General features: G+C 46.0%; 1 protein-coding gene across 2 annotated transcripts in view; it reads right to left on the bottom strand.

Annotated features, from left to right (window-relative positions):
* Nucleotides 1-5,380: 5,380 nt before the first annotated feature.
* nos1 (nitric oxide synthase 1 (neuronal)) overlaps nucleotides 5,381-17,457 on the bottom strand; it is a 46,292-nt gene continuing 34,215 nt past the window's right edge. For both annotated transcript variants that reach the window (XM_077561267.1, XM_077561268.1), the window contains 8 exons: nucleotides 16,030-16,199; nucleotides 13,670-13,880; nucleotides 12,226-12,313; nucleotides 11,992-12,113; nucleotides 11,464-11,612; nucleotides 9,964-10,158; nucleotides 8,971-9,089; nucleotides 5,381-7,314 (listed from right to left, as the gene is read on the bottom strand). In XM_077561267.1, coding sequence (XP_077417393.1) covers nucleotides 7,299-7,314; nucleotides 8,971-9,089; nucleotides 9,964-10,158; nucleotides 11,464-11,612; nucleotides 11,992-12,113; nucleotides 12,226-12,313; nucleotides 13,670-13,880; nucleotides 16,030-16,199 — 1,070 coding nt within the window. In that variant the 3' untranslated portion in view covers nucleotides 5,381-7,298. The remainder of the gene's footprint in view (nucleotides 7,315-8,970; nucleotides 9,090-9,963; nucleotides 10,159-11,463; nucleotides 11,613-11,991; nucleotides 12,114-12,225; nucleotides 12,314-13,669; nucleotides 13,881-16,029; nucleotides 16,200-17,457) is intronic.

Raw genomic sequence — 17,457 nt, 5'->3', positions numbered from 1 at the left:
TGTACGACGTTGCGCCTTGAGACCTTTTTTGTGGGCCTCATCTTGTCAGGTCAGGCTTTGCCTGCCACACATGAAGCTTGTTCTACCCGCCTGGAAGAAGCCAGCAAATTGACAGCTTGGCCCGCAGCAAAGCGCCGGGACCGACGGCTGCCCCCCCCACAACTCATCAAATGCGAACCCACGCTTCTACAGCCGCGCCATGACAACCCTCTGCCAGGGCTAGCGTGACGGTGGCGTCCGGCCACACGTGGAAGACGCCAAGATCGTCGCCCGGCACAACAGGGGTGGGCAAACTCGGTCATCCAGGGCTGGAGTCCAGTAGGTTTTGGAGGTTTCCCTCTTCCAACACAAGCTGATTCCAATCAACAGGATCACGAACAGGCTTACGCAGAACTCGCATCATATCTCGGAAAAGGGAAAGATCCAAAACCTGCAGGACTACGGCCATCGAGGACCCCGTTTGCCCACCCCTGCTGTACAAGAACAAAAGGGACATTAGTGGTTGCGACAAGCGCCGAGGCCTCGCCGTCCTGAGCCTCGCGGGCCAAAAGTGTTGGCTTGTCGTCTGAATCTCGTATCTCGCTTGAGTCCCCGAGTGGATTTTGCACGCAACTCTCAACTATGCGCATGATCTTCTCCCTCCGCCAACTCCTGAAGTGCAAGCAACAACACGAAGCCCTGATAGATCAAAGCAAGGCCTTCCACGGGCTGTTCAACATCCAAAAAAACGACACAGCATGATCAGATCCTTCCATGGCAACATGAAGGCGACCGTCGAGTACGAGGCCAACATGCCCCGCCCCTTTGGCATCAAAAACGAGGCTGCATCCTCGCTCCGACGCGTCTCGGCATCTCTTTCTCCCTCGTCCTGAAACGCGCGTTTGCAACATGGACCAAGAACGCCGGCAACCTGCGCAACATCGCAAAACTCCGAGCAAAAACCAAGACCCCCAAAAGCAAAAGTAAAAGTCTTGTTCCCGACGACTGGCATTTGCATCAAGTTGACGGTGCGCTTTTCGCAATCGAGCGCTCATAAGCAAGCCGGCCATCGGGTCGCTTACTTAACGGTGGCCTTTTCGCCAGCGTCGCCGGCGCTCGCCACTTCAGTCTTTTGTGCGCGGCCGGCGTGTCGGCACACAATGCGGCTGCCTGCTATTCTACCCACTGACGTTACGTAACATGAAATGAGATCAGCGGCCGAAAGAGCAGCACTTCATACCTGCGTGAGTGCTTGATGAATAGTCTGCCGTTTTATAACGCTGGTCATTTTTTTCCGCCGATGAACGACCGGAATGTTTGTTTTTGTGATCAGCAGCTTTGAGGGAAACCGACTCTCAACGATTTGTCTTCTTCTTCTTCTTCTTCCATGTGGTTGTTTTTTGTGATTGTTTTGAGAATATTCATCAGATTGGCGAAGAGGCGTGTCCCAATACTTTTGTCCACGGAGCGTTGGTGCGCGTATGGGTCGGGCGGAATCACCTGTAATGTGCGTTTGAGAGCGGACGGTCGGCGCCATTATCTCGCAGGTTGAAGCCCGGCGATGGAAGTGTTGGTTGCCACGGCGACCGCCAGCGCTTTGCTGCCCTGCAAACACACGCGCGCGCACGCACACACACACGCACACAGACAGCAGCGGCAGCTTCTTTTGTTCTGAAAAAAAAAATGTTGCAGAGAGAACATGAAGTTACACATTTGTGGAGGCGTGGAGGTCACCAGCTGCACATTTTTATTTCATGATGACCTGAAGAGTGTGCGGCTCATAAAGACGAGCGCCAAATGGTTCGTTTCTTCTTACACTCAAATGACAGTCAAGCAAATGAAAATGGACACATGAGACATTTGAGACGTGACGCAAGACACAAGACACAAGACACATCAGACGTAACAGGAAGTGACACGTGAGACAAGACAAGACTTTCATTTCAACAATTGTGGGAAAAGTGCTTTGAAATGTTTGGCCGTCTGATGTCATGGCGGTTTTCCCGTCAGCTGTCAAGATGATGCATCGCGCCGTCTCCGCCCTATTAGCGCTTTTTAACGACATCCTCCTGCCTAATGACACTGGAGACCGCGCGTCTTGTTTTGTTGGACTTGACTGCAGCGCTCGATAGTGGACCGTTGGCTCTTTGACAGCGCCAGGTGGGTATTGGTGGGAGCGCTCAAATTTTACTCTAAAAAAGACAACATTCGGTCTCAGTCTAAACTGAGTCAACTTTACACTTGAAAGTCCCCAAAAAAACTTTTGAGTTATTCTTTTCAAACAAAATTCAACTTTTACTCTACAAAATGTACAGTGTAGAAGTGTTTAGAACTTTTTACGTTAGCCTTGGCACTGTCGTATGGTGTTCCACAGGGCTCAATCGTGGGGCCCCAGATGTTTTGAGAAAAACAAACCAGTCTGTCCGATGATACATGCAACAATCGTGTCGGTCAGATATACTTGGACATCAAGTCTCGACAATCGATTGGGCCGGCCAAGCATTCGGATTTTTGCAGAATTGTTTGCATCTTGCAATGATGTTCTGGTGCCGGTCAGCCTTTCTGCCAGCAACCACTCAAAAGTGTGACAAAACAGCTAATGAGAGTTTTTGTAAAAGTAACTTATAAAGTAGCTTTTAATCTAACTTTTAAAATGAAGTAATCAGTAAAGAAACTAAGTTACTTTTTCAAGGTAATTTGAGGGAGGCGGCTAAAACCAGCAAAGCTAAAGTTATCTTTTTGAAATGCTTGGTGGAAATTTGGATTGACGGCAACTTGAGTGAGTAGTAGTAAGTTATGTTCATTCATGATCCGCCGTCTTAGAGGGCCACTCGTCTCGTCGTCCCGCGCGGGCGAGGACGTGACTCGGAATGGATGAGCGCTCCAGAAAAAAAAAAAAGGAATGGATGAGCGCTCGCTTGGCTCCTGTCAAATAACCGCAGCAAATGAATCGCTTTTGGTTCCCGTGAGTGCCAAAAATATGCCGTCGTGCCAACTGTCTGAGCGGGCATGACGCGTGAGAAGACACGTGCCTGTGATTAGCGGACGTTCAACTGTCCTCGTGTCCAAAGACTTTGTCCTTATACGTGTCATCATTTGACAAAGTGGTGTTATGATGTGTTGTTTGACGTCTTTGCTTTACGCCGTTGCTAAGTGCTAATGCTGCATTCGAGGACGTCGGACTTTTCCGAGTTCAAACCAGGAAGTGTGTACGGGAACGCCCCCTTGAACTCGGAAATTCCACCTGCAAAGTCGCAAGAAAAAAGTAGCCCGCCTTCACTGACGGACTATAAGTGACGTCACTGCAACGGCGAATGGTGAACGCTAAAGCACAATTTACTCGAGTATAAAACGATACGTGACATATTGCCGCTTTCTCCCTGCATGAAATGATACGCTCAACTACTGAACTGTATGAAATGCTTATGAAATAATATCAAAACAATAAATGAAGCAAAATTGTGAGAAGGCAAGCTTGCTGGAGGACCAAAATAAAAAACAATTGATCACTGTCCGCCATTTTGGTTGTTTACTTTGGCCTCCAACGCTGTCAGGTCGGAACTGGGAAAAAAACAACTTGGATATATCCGACTTCCGACCATCCTCGAATGCAGCATGAGTGCAGTCACGGCTTCATGAAATCAAGCGCGCTTACCTTGCTCAACACCAGGCGTCACCGATCCTGGTCCTGGAGGGCCGGACAGAGTCTTGCAGGTTTGAGGTGTTTCCGTCTTCCAACACACCTGATTCCTATAATCATCTCATCAGGAAGTCTGCAGAAGCCTGATCTTTCAAATCAATATATACATTTGTTGAGGCTTTACACCGCATTGTCATAAATTTGAATTTCATTTGAATTTACTTCAATAAGCCCAATTTTTTGGGGTTGAAGAATGTGTCAACTAAACAAAAGTGAAAAGAAGCCATCAAAGTGTCCTTGTGGTCCTTCTTTCCACCTGTGTCAGGCACTCCGCCCCCCCCCCCCCAGCGCGCGCCATCATGGCCGCGGTCATCGCCCACGCGTCGCCTCCTGTCGGGATCAATTGAATCACGTTGAGCAGGTGGCCGCCGCAGCAAAAGTCTGATTTGACCTGCGGCGCTCACGTCGCCGTGCCCGCTCACGTCGCCATTGGCCACCTCGGCCCTCCACGCCGTCTCTTGGCTGCCTGACGATGAGGCTTCTTTCAGTTTTTTAATTCATTTTTTGCTTGTAGCCTATAAATAAAAACACCACTAGGGGGCAGTATTGCCTTCATGCTCCCATTGGAATGTTTGTCAGAGTGGTCCAAAAGAAGGGGTGGAGGGCAGAGTTAATTTGAATTTTTAAATTTAGTCTTAGTCGCGTTTCAATCACGCTTGTTACTTTTTATCATAGTTAGTCAACCTCATCCCATTTTTATTGAGTCCATTTTTAGTTGACTAGAATTCGAGCATTTTAGTCTTTATTTTAGTCCAAGAAAACAAAAGTTTGTCACCATTTTAGTCTAATTTGAGTCATGACATTTTAGTTAACCTGTCTTTTATTTTTGTCAGCAAATTATGATGAAGATTTCTGATCCAAAAGTATTTCGTGACTATTTTTGCTAACCTTGGTCCTCATTCAAGTGTGGTTGGTTCGAGCAAGAGGAAGTCACTGGCCTTCTGCACGCACTAACTGGCGCCGTCTCCAACAGCTGCAGCGTGGCGGTGAGGAGTTTGTTGCCGTGGCGACCGCTCGCTACCACAAATCTGACATCCATGCAATCTGCGTTTTTACACTCAGCTCACTTCTGGCTCAGACATTTTTACTTGCCTTCGACAGGATCGAGCAGCTTTCGAGAATCGTTTTTTCTGCATTCAAAAAGTCTCACGTTGCCCCGTGTTTCGTGTGGCTTAAGCCACGAGACAATTAATCACTTGATTGGCTTGAGATCACCGAACAATCGAACACTTTCTTGCAAAAAATAAAAAATAAAAATCTTCACTTGCTTTTTTTTGTGCAAACTTATGTTGCTGTCTTCAGTTTCTGGTCTTCAGATTGTTCTTATTTTCTGTTTTATGGGCTTGAGAGCAGTTTTCTGATTTGACCATTGAATATTTAAATTTCTGTTCCTTCAAAAAGTCTTGAGTTGCCTTCAGTTCTTCGGTGTACGGTCTTGTCCTTATCCATGGAAGAACTTTTTTTTTTTGCATTATCTGTGTTGAGAGTGTTGCCCTTTCACCTTCACCAAAAGTCAGCAACTTTTTTGCAAAAATATAAAAAAAACTGTCAACATTGGTGAAGTCGGGTCCCTGCAAATAGAATACTTACCAAAGGCAGCAAAACCTACACACGAGGTAGGTGACCCCCCCCCCCCCCCCAAAGTCAAGCTGTTTTGAAGGCAAAGACCCCAAAGTGAAAGAAGCACAAAAGAAGCCTGTGTGTATTTTGTAAATGTTAGACTTTATTTGGTAAATAAATGCACAGTCCTTGCAGTGGTATGCATTCAAATGGAGTTTGGAGCACAGAGGTGATTCCCGGGCGCAGAGAGAAACGCAAAGCAAAATCGGCACGAACAATCGGTGCGGTGCCTTTTCGTAATCGTCGTCGTCTTCTTGGCAGCAGCAGCAAAACACACACGAACCAAAGCAGCCAAGAAAGCAGAGAACGCCGCCCAACGGCCCGACGGAACCGACGGAACCGACGGAACCGACGGCTCGCCGCTGCTGGACAAAGTCACGACACCCAGTGCTGCTAAACAGACTTTTATAATGAATACAGAAGACACGAGATCACCATGCATTGAGCCTCGTTACCCTCAAAGATAGGGCAGACCCCCGCAGACCCTTCGTTTGGGGGTGGGGGGACGTGGCGGGTATCGTTTAATGCTCGTGTACATTTACATATTGAAAATACATTCTTAGAAAAGATCGCGGTACTCTTCATTTTTTTATGCTTTAAATGATTTCATATTTAATGTAGCAGCGAAATTCTGTATATTATTTCCTGCATGTAGCATTGAAGCAGTTTCAGGTTTTGCACGTTTGCACGGCTGTCATTTCGATAAAAGGTCGACACGAGAGACGTTCATTCATACACAATCACGGCGACCTTCGACGATGGGAATTTTCACACAAATCGACACGGTTTTTGTCTTTTTGCTCTATTTGTTGACTTTTACGTTCGTAGCAGAGAGCGCTAACTAGAAATCAGGACAACCAAACCTGGCTTTTTTCCTTCCGAAATATCAAACGAGTGACAATTGCCAAGAAATGACTGCAATTTTGAATGATGTTTTGGTGCTATGCTAGCTTTCAAAAAATGTCAATTGCAAGATGATGACAATTTTTGTGTTACTTTCTAAATATACGTTTATACTGTTTTGAGACGGGCGTATATTGGAGAGTATTTTTAAAACTCAAAACATTAGGAGTTTTTCAAGACTGAAGTTGCAGCGTATTTACACTGTTTCGCTTTCCTGCATGTTGAGGTCAGAATTTCAAGATGGAAAATAAAGTACTATTTTCGAGATAAATACTAATTTTCGAGAAGAATGCGTGATGAGAAAAGTATTTTTGGGGAAAAACAATAACAATATCATGGAAATAAAAAATGGTAGAGACTGAAAATGTAATATTACAAGCAAAAACCTTTTATATGAAAAATAGTCCATGTTTCCAGAATACGAATATTGAATGTGGCTTTTTGATGATGCGTTCAAGTTTGCTGGGACATAGCGTGATTTGTCCAAAAGAAAACTGGTGGGAAAAAGTGCTTCTATTCTATCTTCTGATTTCTTTTTTGGGGGCGAAAAACTAAACTCAACCAAAAGAAGAGAAAAAAAAGAACATGTCGATTTTTTTTATGCCGCGTTTGTGAAGTCTAGAAAAAAAGTTTCGATTTGTTTTGAGGACGCCGTCGTCGCTGTCGTTTGGGACAGTTGTCACTCGTACGCTTGCGCGCCAATAAAGTTCCGACATCCCATCATGCTTTGTCGAAGACCGAACCGTCGACCGCACGCATGCACTGTGCAAACATCGAAAAACAAAGCAGCCCGAAAAACAGCGTTAGCCTTTTGCGGCGCGGAGTCGAGAACGATATTCCGAGCGGATCTTCTCGTCTCTTGGACTCATGCACGGTCGTCGTTAATCAAACAGCAGGCGGCGCACAATCGGTTAGCGCGAGTGGAAGAGAACCTCAGCAGCCCCAAAACACAAACATGGTATCAAAAAAAGCAAACACAGACAGAACGTAGAGCGAGCGGATCATTTGTCCAGCTTGTGGTTTTCGGTACAAAAGTTGGCACAGTTTTGTGGAAGCGGCGCTGCTGCATCCTGGCCTCGTGGTCTGCGTCGGCGGCCTACGAGCAAAAAACCCTGAAGGGGAGACGCAAATGGAGATGTCACACTCTTGTTGACTTTCATTATCAAGAAAAGGAAAAATCTCCTCCAACACGTATCCATGGAAACAGGCTTGTTTTGTTGACGTGACGGCAGCCGAGCACATTTCGAAGGCGCCGTCCGCAGCGAGGAGGAGAAACGGGAGCCCGCAAAGCCAAAGCGACTTCCTTTATGATACAAATTTTTCTTGTTTTCGCAAAATCCCAAATCAATTGGATTCAATGGCTGAATTGGAATTGACTCCGCCCCACAGGATGTTGAATTACAGGAAGTGCAATTGAAACTCATTCTCATCACATATCAGTGAGAATGAGACTTAAAACGACGTCCTAAATGTTTGGGCAGACATTTTGAAGATTTAAATTAGGGGTGTCAAAATTAGAACATTCATTTTGAGGTCATTTAGAATTCCTTTAACACCATTTTTTTTTTTTTTAACGCGTGATTAATTGGAAAGCCTGTCGTGGGGAAATTTCAGTTGCACGTCCGCGTCAACATTTTGCAGTAATTAAAAAAGTAATAATAATGCATATATTTGTGGAGACTGGGGTCAAGTTGTATTTAAGTTGTATAAGTTGTATGTGTACAGTTTGAGTAGATCGCTCTTAAGATGAAAAGAAAAATGCGCTGAGCTGTCACCCACGTCTTGCACATGCAACGATGCCATCTCGTGGCAGTAATTTGACCTCAACACAAATCAATATCACACTCGTTTTTATACAGTACAGTACTTTTGTTTTTTAATTTTAACTCAATTTCATGAACTATTCTGAAATGACTTTATCAATGACTAAATAACATATTTCTATTAGTTGAATTTCGCCCCACTTTTATGTTAACAAGAGTATGAATCAAAGAATTTTAATGTTTTCAGAGTTTCAACGATCCGATTTATCCAGGCATGTCTTGGGAGATTTACTGCACATCGATCAGTGGTTTGCCGTCAGGACCTTCAACTGAATTTGAACTCACCGAACTAAACTGAATTGAAAACTTTCTATACGTTTGTAAAATGTTGTATTCATTTATTTCCAACAGTCTTTTGTCTTCATTTCTTAGCGCGTCTTGTCTCCATGTCTTACAGTCATTTGTCAGTTTTTTTATGTATTTTTTGGTCCAATCAGACTTCAGCTTCCATGTTTTAAACCCCCCAACGCCTTCAGACTCCAAACTGAAACAACGCCATAGATCCCCCCCCCCCCCCCAAGACTCTGAACCAATCAGATTACAAGTTGAACACAGAATGTTAACAAAGATTGCTCGCGGGCCTTGGCGAATGTTAGCATTTTCCGTCCTCTGATTGGTTTAGAGCTACTCGAGTGGGATTTACTTTTCGTTAAACTTTGGTTGTCAAGAACTGTTCGTGACGGTGGACTTTTCAAAAAAGACCAAAAGTGGACGTTGTGAGGACAACGTCTGCAGCTGGCTAGCTTGTGAACGGCTCGGATTGGTCATTGGCGGTGCGACGTCTCGCAAGTACTTAGCTTAGCGGTTAGCATCGCAACGTTGCCGGTCGCGGCAAAAGAAATGACTTCAAACCGTTTCCGTCATCGGGCACTATCCGAGTTGTGACAAATAGAAAAGAATGGTGGCATCTTGTGACATGCAAGTGCGGCAGTTTGTGAGACGTACTCGTCGGAGTCTTTCTTGCTCTCCTCGATGTAAGCAATGGACTCGGAGCGCAGTCGGTTGGTGACCTCGTACGTGCGCAGGGTGACTCCAAAGATGTCCTCGTGGTAGCGGTTCTCGTCCTGCCAAGATCATCATCATCATCATCATCATACTTTTTGGTCGTTGAAGGCAAAGTTCATGTCTACATTTGTCCGACTGTTAGTGAACGCAACACAGGTCTGGCGGGAAAGGAGGGACGAGATGCGCGGTTTGGTTGCGTTTTTTCTGCTAGCTTCGTAAGTTGTTTTTTCCGGCGTCGGCTGCGGCCAACAGGAATGTTGGTTGAAAGAAATAAAAAGGTGACATCCCAAGCAACATTTGCTGGTGGCGTTCTTGCAAGACGTTACAGTATTTAATCTTACCATATCATGGCTTTGGGTCTGGACTCGCACCTGACGTCCGACCATCCAGATTTGCGCTAGGCTAGGCTAGGCTAGGCTAGGTGAGGCGCCGCTCCCTTTGAAAGGCATCCAGAGACATGTTGGCTTAAGGTACACTAAACACCAAACGGGGGGTGAGTATTTTCTGTCGGTGCGATTGCATTTATAGTCAATGTAGTTTGCACGGGCGGGCACGGATGCGTGTGATGCGGATATCGTAATGCGTTTGTATTTGGAGCGGGACAAGGCGCGGCGCACTTAAAATACGCACATTCACGTATTCACCGACGTTTAAAAACAAATAGCTACTTTTCTTGGCATCAGGCAATCGTCAAATGGACGGCAAAGTCACACACGGCGCCATGGACAGATCTGCAGTCACCCGGAGGTAGCGCTAAGTGTTTCCGTGTTTAAAACGATTGATAGCAATAGTGCTAGCATTAGCGAAAGTATTTAGCACAGCCACCGGGATGCCAGTGAAAATAAGGAAGCGTTTGATGGGTTCTAATCCAAATATCTGACTTTGTTTTTGCATATCCCTTGATGTCCAAACGTACAAAGAAATGTCTCTTACCCTCAGCTTGCTGATGAAGAAGCCGGCGTCCTCCAAGGTCATGTTCCCGTGCTGCTTGAGGATCTGCTGCACGGTTTTCAGGACATCCCCCGCCATGGTGACGTCCCCGCATACGTAAATGTGGCCGCCCTCCTCACGCAGGCACCGGGACACTCGGTCCGACAGGTGCTCGCGTAGGATGTCCTGCACGTATTTCTGAAGGACAACAACAAGGACCAGGAGGGAGAGTGAGGGGGGGGGTCATCTCGGGGCCACGGAGGACACACGCAAAACTAAAGGTCAAATCAACGGACTGGACTTCGGAGCGCCACCATCACGCTCATTCCTTGACACATTTGCTCAAGGACAAACAACACGTTATGTCAGTCCCAATCCCATGATTAGAAATGTTGACTCCTCCTAATCTTAGGAAGAAACCGATGAGCACCAAAACAACGGGAGAAGCTACTAATCCCAACACAAGTTGTAGTTTGCAAAGAATTTGATTGTCATTAGAGAAGATTCTCAACTCAAGAGAAGGTTCTACTCCTGAAACAAAGTTCTAGTCTAGAGAGGACTCAAGGAACTCATTAAGTCCCAACAGAATGGTCTCGTCTCAAGAGAATGATCCGGAAGATCAGGTCCCCCCGAAGGTTCTTGACCTGAATGAAAATTCTTGTGCAGAGAGAAGTGGTGCCTCCCAGGGGCAGGTTTCCGGCACAGCTGATTTACTGTAATCAGCGAGCTCTGCATAAGCCTGATAGTGATCCTGTTGATTGGAATCAGCTTGTGTCGGAAGAGGGAAACCTCCAAAACCTGCAGGACTAAAAGGACCGAGTTTGCCCACCCCTGTACTCGGCCCAAAAGAAGGTGTTTAGTCTTGAAATGAGGTGCTTGTCCCAAGAGACGCTTCTAGTAAAAAAAGGAGAGTTGTATTCCCGGGACAAGGTTCGGGTCCCAAGAGAATGGTCTCGTCTCAGGTGAAGATCTGTAGTCTGAGATTAGATACTACAAACAAAGAGAAAGAAGCGGTACTCGGATCAAATGGAAGTTTTGAGACTAGCAATTTAGTCTAGACAAGGTCAAGTCCCAAGTGAAAGTTCTAGTGCAGAGAAAAGGTCATCGTTTCAAGATGATGTTCTGGTCTCAAGTGAAGGTTTCAGTCCTAACCTAGTGCTACCGAAAGAGGACTTTTGTCTCTTGACTACGACCAAAACAAGGGTGTAGAACTGAGATGTGATTTTGGTCCTGAGTGAGGCACATACTGTAGTTCTACTCCAAAGAAGCTCCTAGTGCAGAGAAAAAGTCCCAATCCTGGGACAGGACCCTTCATCCATAGGAAGGATCGAGTTCCAAGAGAAGGTTCAACTCAGGAGAGAATCTGGTGGTCCCAATCGATTTAGTCAACGGAGAAAAACGAGGCTAGCGATTGACAGCAGTTCTTAGCACATCCACAACGTTGAGGTCTTCGCAGATTCTGTTGTCAAAAGGCTTTCTGGTCCATGTCTCCAGGGGGTGTACCTTTGGTTTTCCGGGTTCTCTGGAGTAGGCGGTGTAGAGCTCCTTGAAGACCTCCTTGTTCCGGGCCTGGATGGTCTCCTCCTTGTAGATGTGGTCCATCTCAGACTGACGACATCCAAACACCAGGATCATGGGCCGCGCCTCCAAACCTGAACCGGGACATGCACAAAAGGAACTGTAGGGGGCGCACTCGCAACATCGTTCCCTTGATTTCCATTGGTGCCCGGCAAGAGGATTTGACGAATACGTTGATTGATGTCATGCTGTGAGACGTCCATGTTTAATGATTGTACTTATTTTCTTCCTCCTGTGCATTTTTTTTTAGACGACTACATTTTTCTTCGTTTTTTTTTGTTTTCGATGTAAATGTATTTAAAAAATGACTTTGCAAGAATTGTGGCTTCCAATATAGAATAAACAGGCAAAGTCCAGTTAAAACAAAAATGGGCTGATTGATTTCGACATCATTGGGCTTCATTACACGATTTTCCTCACTTGAAAAGAATATGAAAATCACGTTCCTCTGACCTTTGTGTTGAAGGTCAAACATCCTCTGCTGCCAGAAGCTCCTGAAGGGGGCGATGCCGGTCCCGGGGCCCACGAGGATGCAAGGTGCTTGGTGGTCTTTGGGAAGCCGGAATAAGGGCGCACTAAGCAAGCACGCAAACAAACAAAGCAAGCAAGCAACCTGGGTTAGAAATGCAAGGCTGGCGCGACTTTGCTGGCGCGACTTGGGTCGACTCGGGTCGACTCGGGTCGTACCTTCGCACAAAACAGGGCACCATTTCGCCCTTTTCGATCCTGTTGAGCCACGACGAGCAAACTCCGTGGTGGGTCGGGCCTTCCCCATCTGGAAGGGATGAATGATGAACAAGGGGCAACTTTAACCCCACCTGCTTGTTGGTGCTCTCTTGGCGCTCTTTATTGTCATTCCGAGTTGAAGTTTAAACAAAAAAGAAGCGAAACAGACTGCGATATAAATTTGATCAAAGCACTTCCTTAAAAAGTCGACGAGCTTTGAGCTAAAAGTGAGACACTCGAATGCAAACGTGTTGAGAGTCAGTTGCGAAACTCTTCCTTAGGACGCATGTCTGCGTTATACTGACACCCGGTGGCGCAGGACAATATCAGCGGCCGTTGACGCAGGACGTCTCGTTGCACAAATGCGCTTCCTGTCATTTTGTTTCGATGTGCAACAATTCTTCATCAACAGCTTTGAAATCGCGTGACGAACGCATGCGAGCCGCCAGCACACAAATCAACGGTTCGCTGTACTTGTGTTTCAGATCATACTAGTTTGTGTTTGTACTTTTTCAATTAGAAATCAGGTTTTGTTTCAGAACAGAGGGATGGAAATGAAAAATCATGTTTTTTTAATCCAATCCATTCATTAATGAAAAATGATTCAAATCATTGTGAGTTGCAGCCTCAATTGTGCTGCCACTGAAAACAATTGTTTGTGTTTTTTTTTTTTTTTCAGCTTTCATCTCAGTGATTGATCGAGATGAATTTTTATTCAGCATGTTGTAGCCGCAAGCCCTTATTTGATTTTATGAGCAGGCAGTGTGCATACTTGGCAGCGCGTCAACGTAGCGCTTTGTTACGATTTTGCCTCCAGATCAAACAAACGTCGTTAAGCAATCACATTTCATTGACCCCCTCGGGCTCTTCTGGAACGCATAATGGTGGAATGTTTACACGCCTCCAGCTATTGCTCTTCTGGTGATGATGATGATGAAGAATATAGCTTTGCGCAATACTGCTGGCAACACAGCGGTTTCTTACTTCAATTTCTCCGGCATTTATCATTGCGCAAACTTTTACAAAACAATTGAAAACCAGTGAGCACAGACAGGATGGAAAGGCCTGTCAGAACTTGCTGAAAAGTGTCCTGAGATCTTAAAAAGGAAAGATGTGAGAGACGAGAGAGGATTGGGGTTAGCTTCTAGACATTAGCTTTTGGCTAACGTTGGAGGCATCCGCTGGCTAGCTGCTCATGAATGAACAGTAGAATATCTGTAATATTCATGTTACTACGGGAACGCGGCTGCATTCAAGCCATGACTCATTTCCATAACAAAAGGACGACCATCCTTAGCAGGTGGCAGCTCTGTAATCGGGCCCTAATAATAATAATAATAATAATTATAACAAAGATCGTTATTTGCCCGCTGGAATGGAGAGCGCGGCTTTCTTGGCCGCTTACCTTTGGCCCGGTAGGAGACGACGGCGACGGTGAGGTGGATCTCGCCCGGGTGCGGGTCGGGCGAGGAGCTGATGGAGTAGTAGCGCGGCTGCAGCAGCGGCAGCTGCGTGAGCAGCAGCGTGGACGGCATCTGCACCGACGGGAACTCGTCCAGGACCTCCACCAGGGTGGGCGTGTTGTACCACTTCCACTCCTCGTACTCCTGCAGACCCTGAAAGTCGCAGGATTTGGACCGTTTCAAAGTCAACCAGTTCTCCAAACCATTCATCAATTCTCATCATTATTGAGTAGTCGTCGATTCATTGATTAATGGTTGCACCTCTCGTATAATGTATGTTGATGTCGTTGTCTCCGCAGATTAGAAACTATATTGGGCTCGGTTTATCGGATTGAAGGCAGTAAGACGCTCAACTGTTGCGATTTCTGGCAAAAGCCAAGCAGGTTTCCTCTTTTAACCGTGCAAACAAACAGAAAGAGCGGAAGGCGGCAGCGTCTGCCAACCGATTGTGTGCCGTCGACATTTGGAAGGCGATTATTTTAGTGGGTGGCCAAAAGTCGGTTGCGAAGGCAAAACATTCGTCTTATGCAGGACGCAAGCAGCCGGTAGACGAGAAAGAGACAAACGTCCTCTGGAGTTTCTCCAGTTTGCTGCTACGTTAGCTTTTGGCGCTAGCCACTACAGCGTGACAAAAGGTGTCGATTGCGGCATTAGCTTTAGGGCTGACTAAAATGTACTTTGTCAATGTCAGAGGAAGAATGAAAATTAGCTTGGCACTTGTCAATTGATAGCATTGAGCGCTACGTCTTCAGTCCTCCAATGGAAACACGTCAAACTAGCAAAAGCACCGTCAGTCTACGACTTTTTGGAAAGTATGAAATTATTATAAAACAGAATATTTGAAAACATTACTTTGAGGCTTTCTGAGCTTCGATGAAGACAAACAACAAGCTGCCTTTTCTCAGGGTTCGTCTCCATGGAAAAGAAAGCCACATTTGAAGGCTGTATTCGAGGGCCGTGTGAATTTGGCGTGCGGTCGCTGTCATGTGGCCTTCAAACTGCTATAACAGAGTTGACTGCTGTGCTAGCATGTTAGCTTTTCAGGCTAGCTGCTGTCAATTTGAGCAAAGATGTCGAATGCTATGCCAGCTTTTGGGCTAACTTTAGCCTACAGAATACGCTTGTGATCAAAGCTAGAATTTCCAAAGAGTGGCGTTTTGAGGGTGTGCTTTTTTTATGATGTAAAGCAAGAAACAAACAAAAAGGGGTCGTTGTCCCTTTTAAATGAGGCCTCAACTGCAACATCTTCAACGAGGAGGCAAATCTGTGCCACACGCACAAAGGATGTGAAAAGACGGCTTCAGTTCACATGTAGTTCAGACCAAAATAAAAACGCAATGCGACGTTGCGCTTTTGTTTCCTCAACTCCATTCGGATGGCGCCTCACTCGCCGCGCGTCTTTATGCGTCGACGGCGACGGCGCGGGCACGTGAGTCACCGCTTGGCCTCAGCCACAACCAACTGCGGAAGGCGACGCCAGGGCCAGAAAGCGAATGGACGCCGTTTTTCTTCCCGTCCGGCGCAAAAGCAGCCGCAACGAAGCTGATGTGTCGTGTTCATGAACTTGGACGATTCGACACGTCATCAGAAATCAGAGAGGAAATCGAGTCCATAGTAACCACACAAAAATGCGAAACCGTGAGAACGAGCAGGTTGCCCATTAATATCTGCATATAATCAATCAACTTTTGAATATGATCTCGGCTACTTAAATGTGGTTTAAGAGAGAAGATAGCAAAATGCAAATATATTACGACAAACAAGACATTTTGGTGGCGTTCAGCCTTTGGAGAATTGTTTGTTCAAGTTTGGAGGTTTTGGGTTGATTGTGTTGATATGATGATATTGTTGTCAATTGCTCTCATCTTATGATGCGGTCAGTTACTATGTCTCTTCTGATGGTGCTGTCAGTTACTATGTCTCCTATGACTTTTGGGCGGGTCTACACATGCATCAGACCAAAATGGCTGCTTCAAACGGAAATATCACACTTCTTTTGTATATTCAGGAATGGACTTTTGATACTTTTCTTGTGGGTCGGGACCAGGACATGCCATGAAGTCATGACAGCGATTTCTACCCAAATTTCACGTTGCTAAGTGAAAGTGGCTGCGGGGATTCTGCAGACCTTTCACTGCCCATTTCTGGGAGTCACACCCATAATCACCACCGTATTTAAATTTGGGGATGAGCAGGTGTTGTCGATTGTGAAAAAGACTTTACGAAGCAATTTCAAGACAGCCTTTACGCCCAAAAACAAAAGAAACAGCAAACCTGATTTTGCCAGTGTTTTTCAACGTACCTTACTGAGCACCTCCAGTCTCTTCTTGTGTTTGTCGTTGGTGGCCAGCGCGGCGAACTGCTGCAGCAGGACGGGACTGGGCGGCGTGGTGATGTCCAGGAAGTGCTGGAAGGCCTGAACGATGGTGCAGGGCGGGATGCGGCTGGTGCTGGTCCAGTTACTGATGACGCCTGCCGGACCAGGAAACACGCGTCAAGCCACGTTTGGCACCGCAACCACAATTATTCCTACTTTAGCTCCTCCCACTGAGTCTGCGCCGCCCCGACGACGCTTCCGATGAGTTTGAATGTGCTCACGTTCAAAACGCTCCTCAGTTGTCACTGAGCAGAAAAGAAGCGCTCTTGACGCTCAACTGGATCAATCCACGTTTTGCTCAACTGACAACCCAAGCAAGAAAATTCTCTGCCGGCCATTTTGGAGCATTTTGAAAGATCTTCCAACAGCCCAAGTGTCGGGTTCTGCCACAAAATAAGCAATGACTCTATGAAGAGAATCTTTTACCCGAAAAGTTTGTTTCTTGTCATTTCCCTCCATTCTTAACAATCAGCATTTCATGACTAAAAAGTAGAGAAAATGAGCTTTTTTGCGTGTGTGAGAAAAGAAAGCAGATCAGTGACCTTAAGTGAACGTTTTTGGCTTTTGTAACACGTCAGATATCGAACATGCAAGTTGTCAGCGCCACGAAACCTTCAAATTCTTTTAAGCTTCTAACGTGCCGCATTATTATCGCGACTTCCTAAGATCACCTTAATTGGAATCTTCCTTTGCTAGCTGTCGCGCACCTGATGAACATTTTCATCGCTAACGAGAAACAGTCGCATTCCAGATGCCGAATGAGTTCTTCAATTTTCCGCCACTCGGCTTATTGTTGCCAAACATCACAATTTGGAACGCGTCCTGGTACGCAAATGAGCCGACGTGACGCCGCGACACGTGCCGCGCTTCTCGCTCGGCTTGAAAGCGCTTCTTGTCGATGTGTTGCCACGGTTACAAAGAGCCTCCTGTTATTCCTGTGAAGCACAAAAGTGCACCAAAGTGTTTATTTGTATTTTTTTTTGGAGATTTCCTAATCAGCCGGACTTACGGGATCGACAGTGCCGTCGTTTCCAAGTTGTGCCACAACATGCCGGGCAGCGCTGACTCCAAACGAAGACATGCCGTGTCATTAAGAAGAGAAAGTCATCTTTTGGCTCTCTTTGTACGCGTTGCTGCTCCGTGTGTGTTAATCAAATTTCACGTTGATAAGGAAAACTGGAAGCAGGCGCTGATTTCTTTATTTATTTGAAAGGTTCTCGATGGCGGTCCAGAGCCAAACTGGCTGCTTCCTGTTTCTGTTCAGGCATTGGATTTTGACATTCTTTTTGCAGATCTACCTACCAAATTTCATGTTGATAAGGGAAACTTGCTGAATATGTTAATATGTGTGTG

The sequence above is a fragment of the Vanacampus margaritifer genome, chromosome 3 (assembly GCF_051991255.1).
Source record: "Vanacampus margaritifer isolate UIUO_Vmar chromosome 3, RoL_Vmar_1.0, whole genome shotgun sequence".
Taxonomy (NCBI): Eukaryota; Metazoa; Chordata; class Actinopteri; order Syngnathiformes; family Syngnathidae; genus Vanacampus; species Vanacampus margaritifer.
This window is presented reverse-complemented; position numbering and strand designations above follow the sequence as displayed.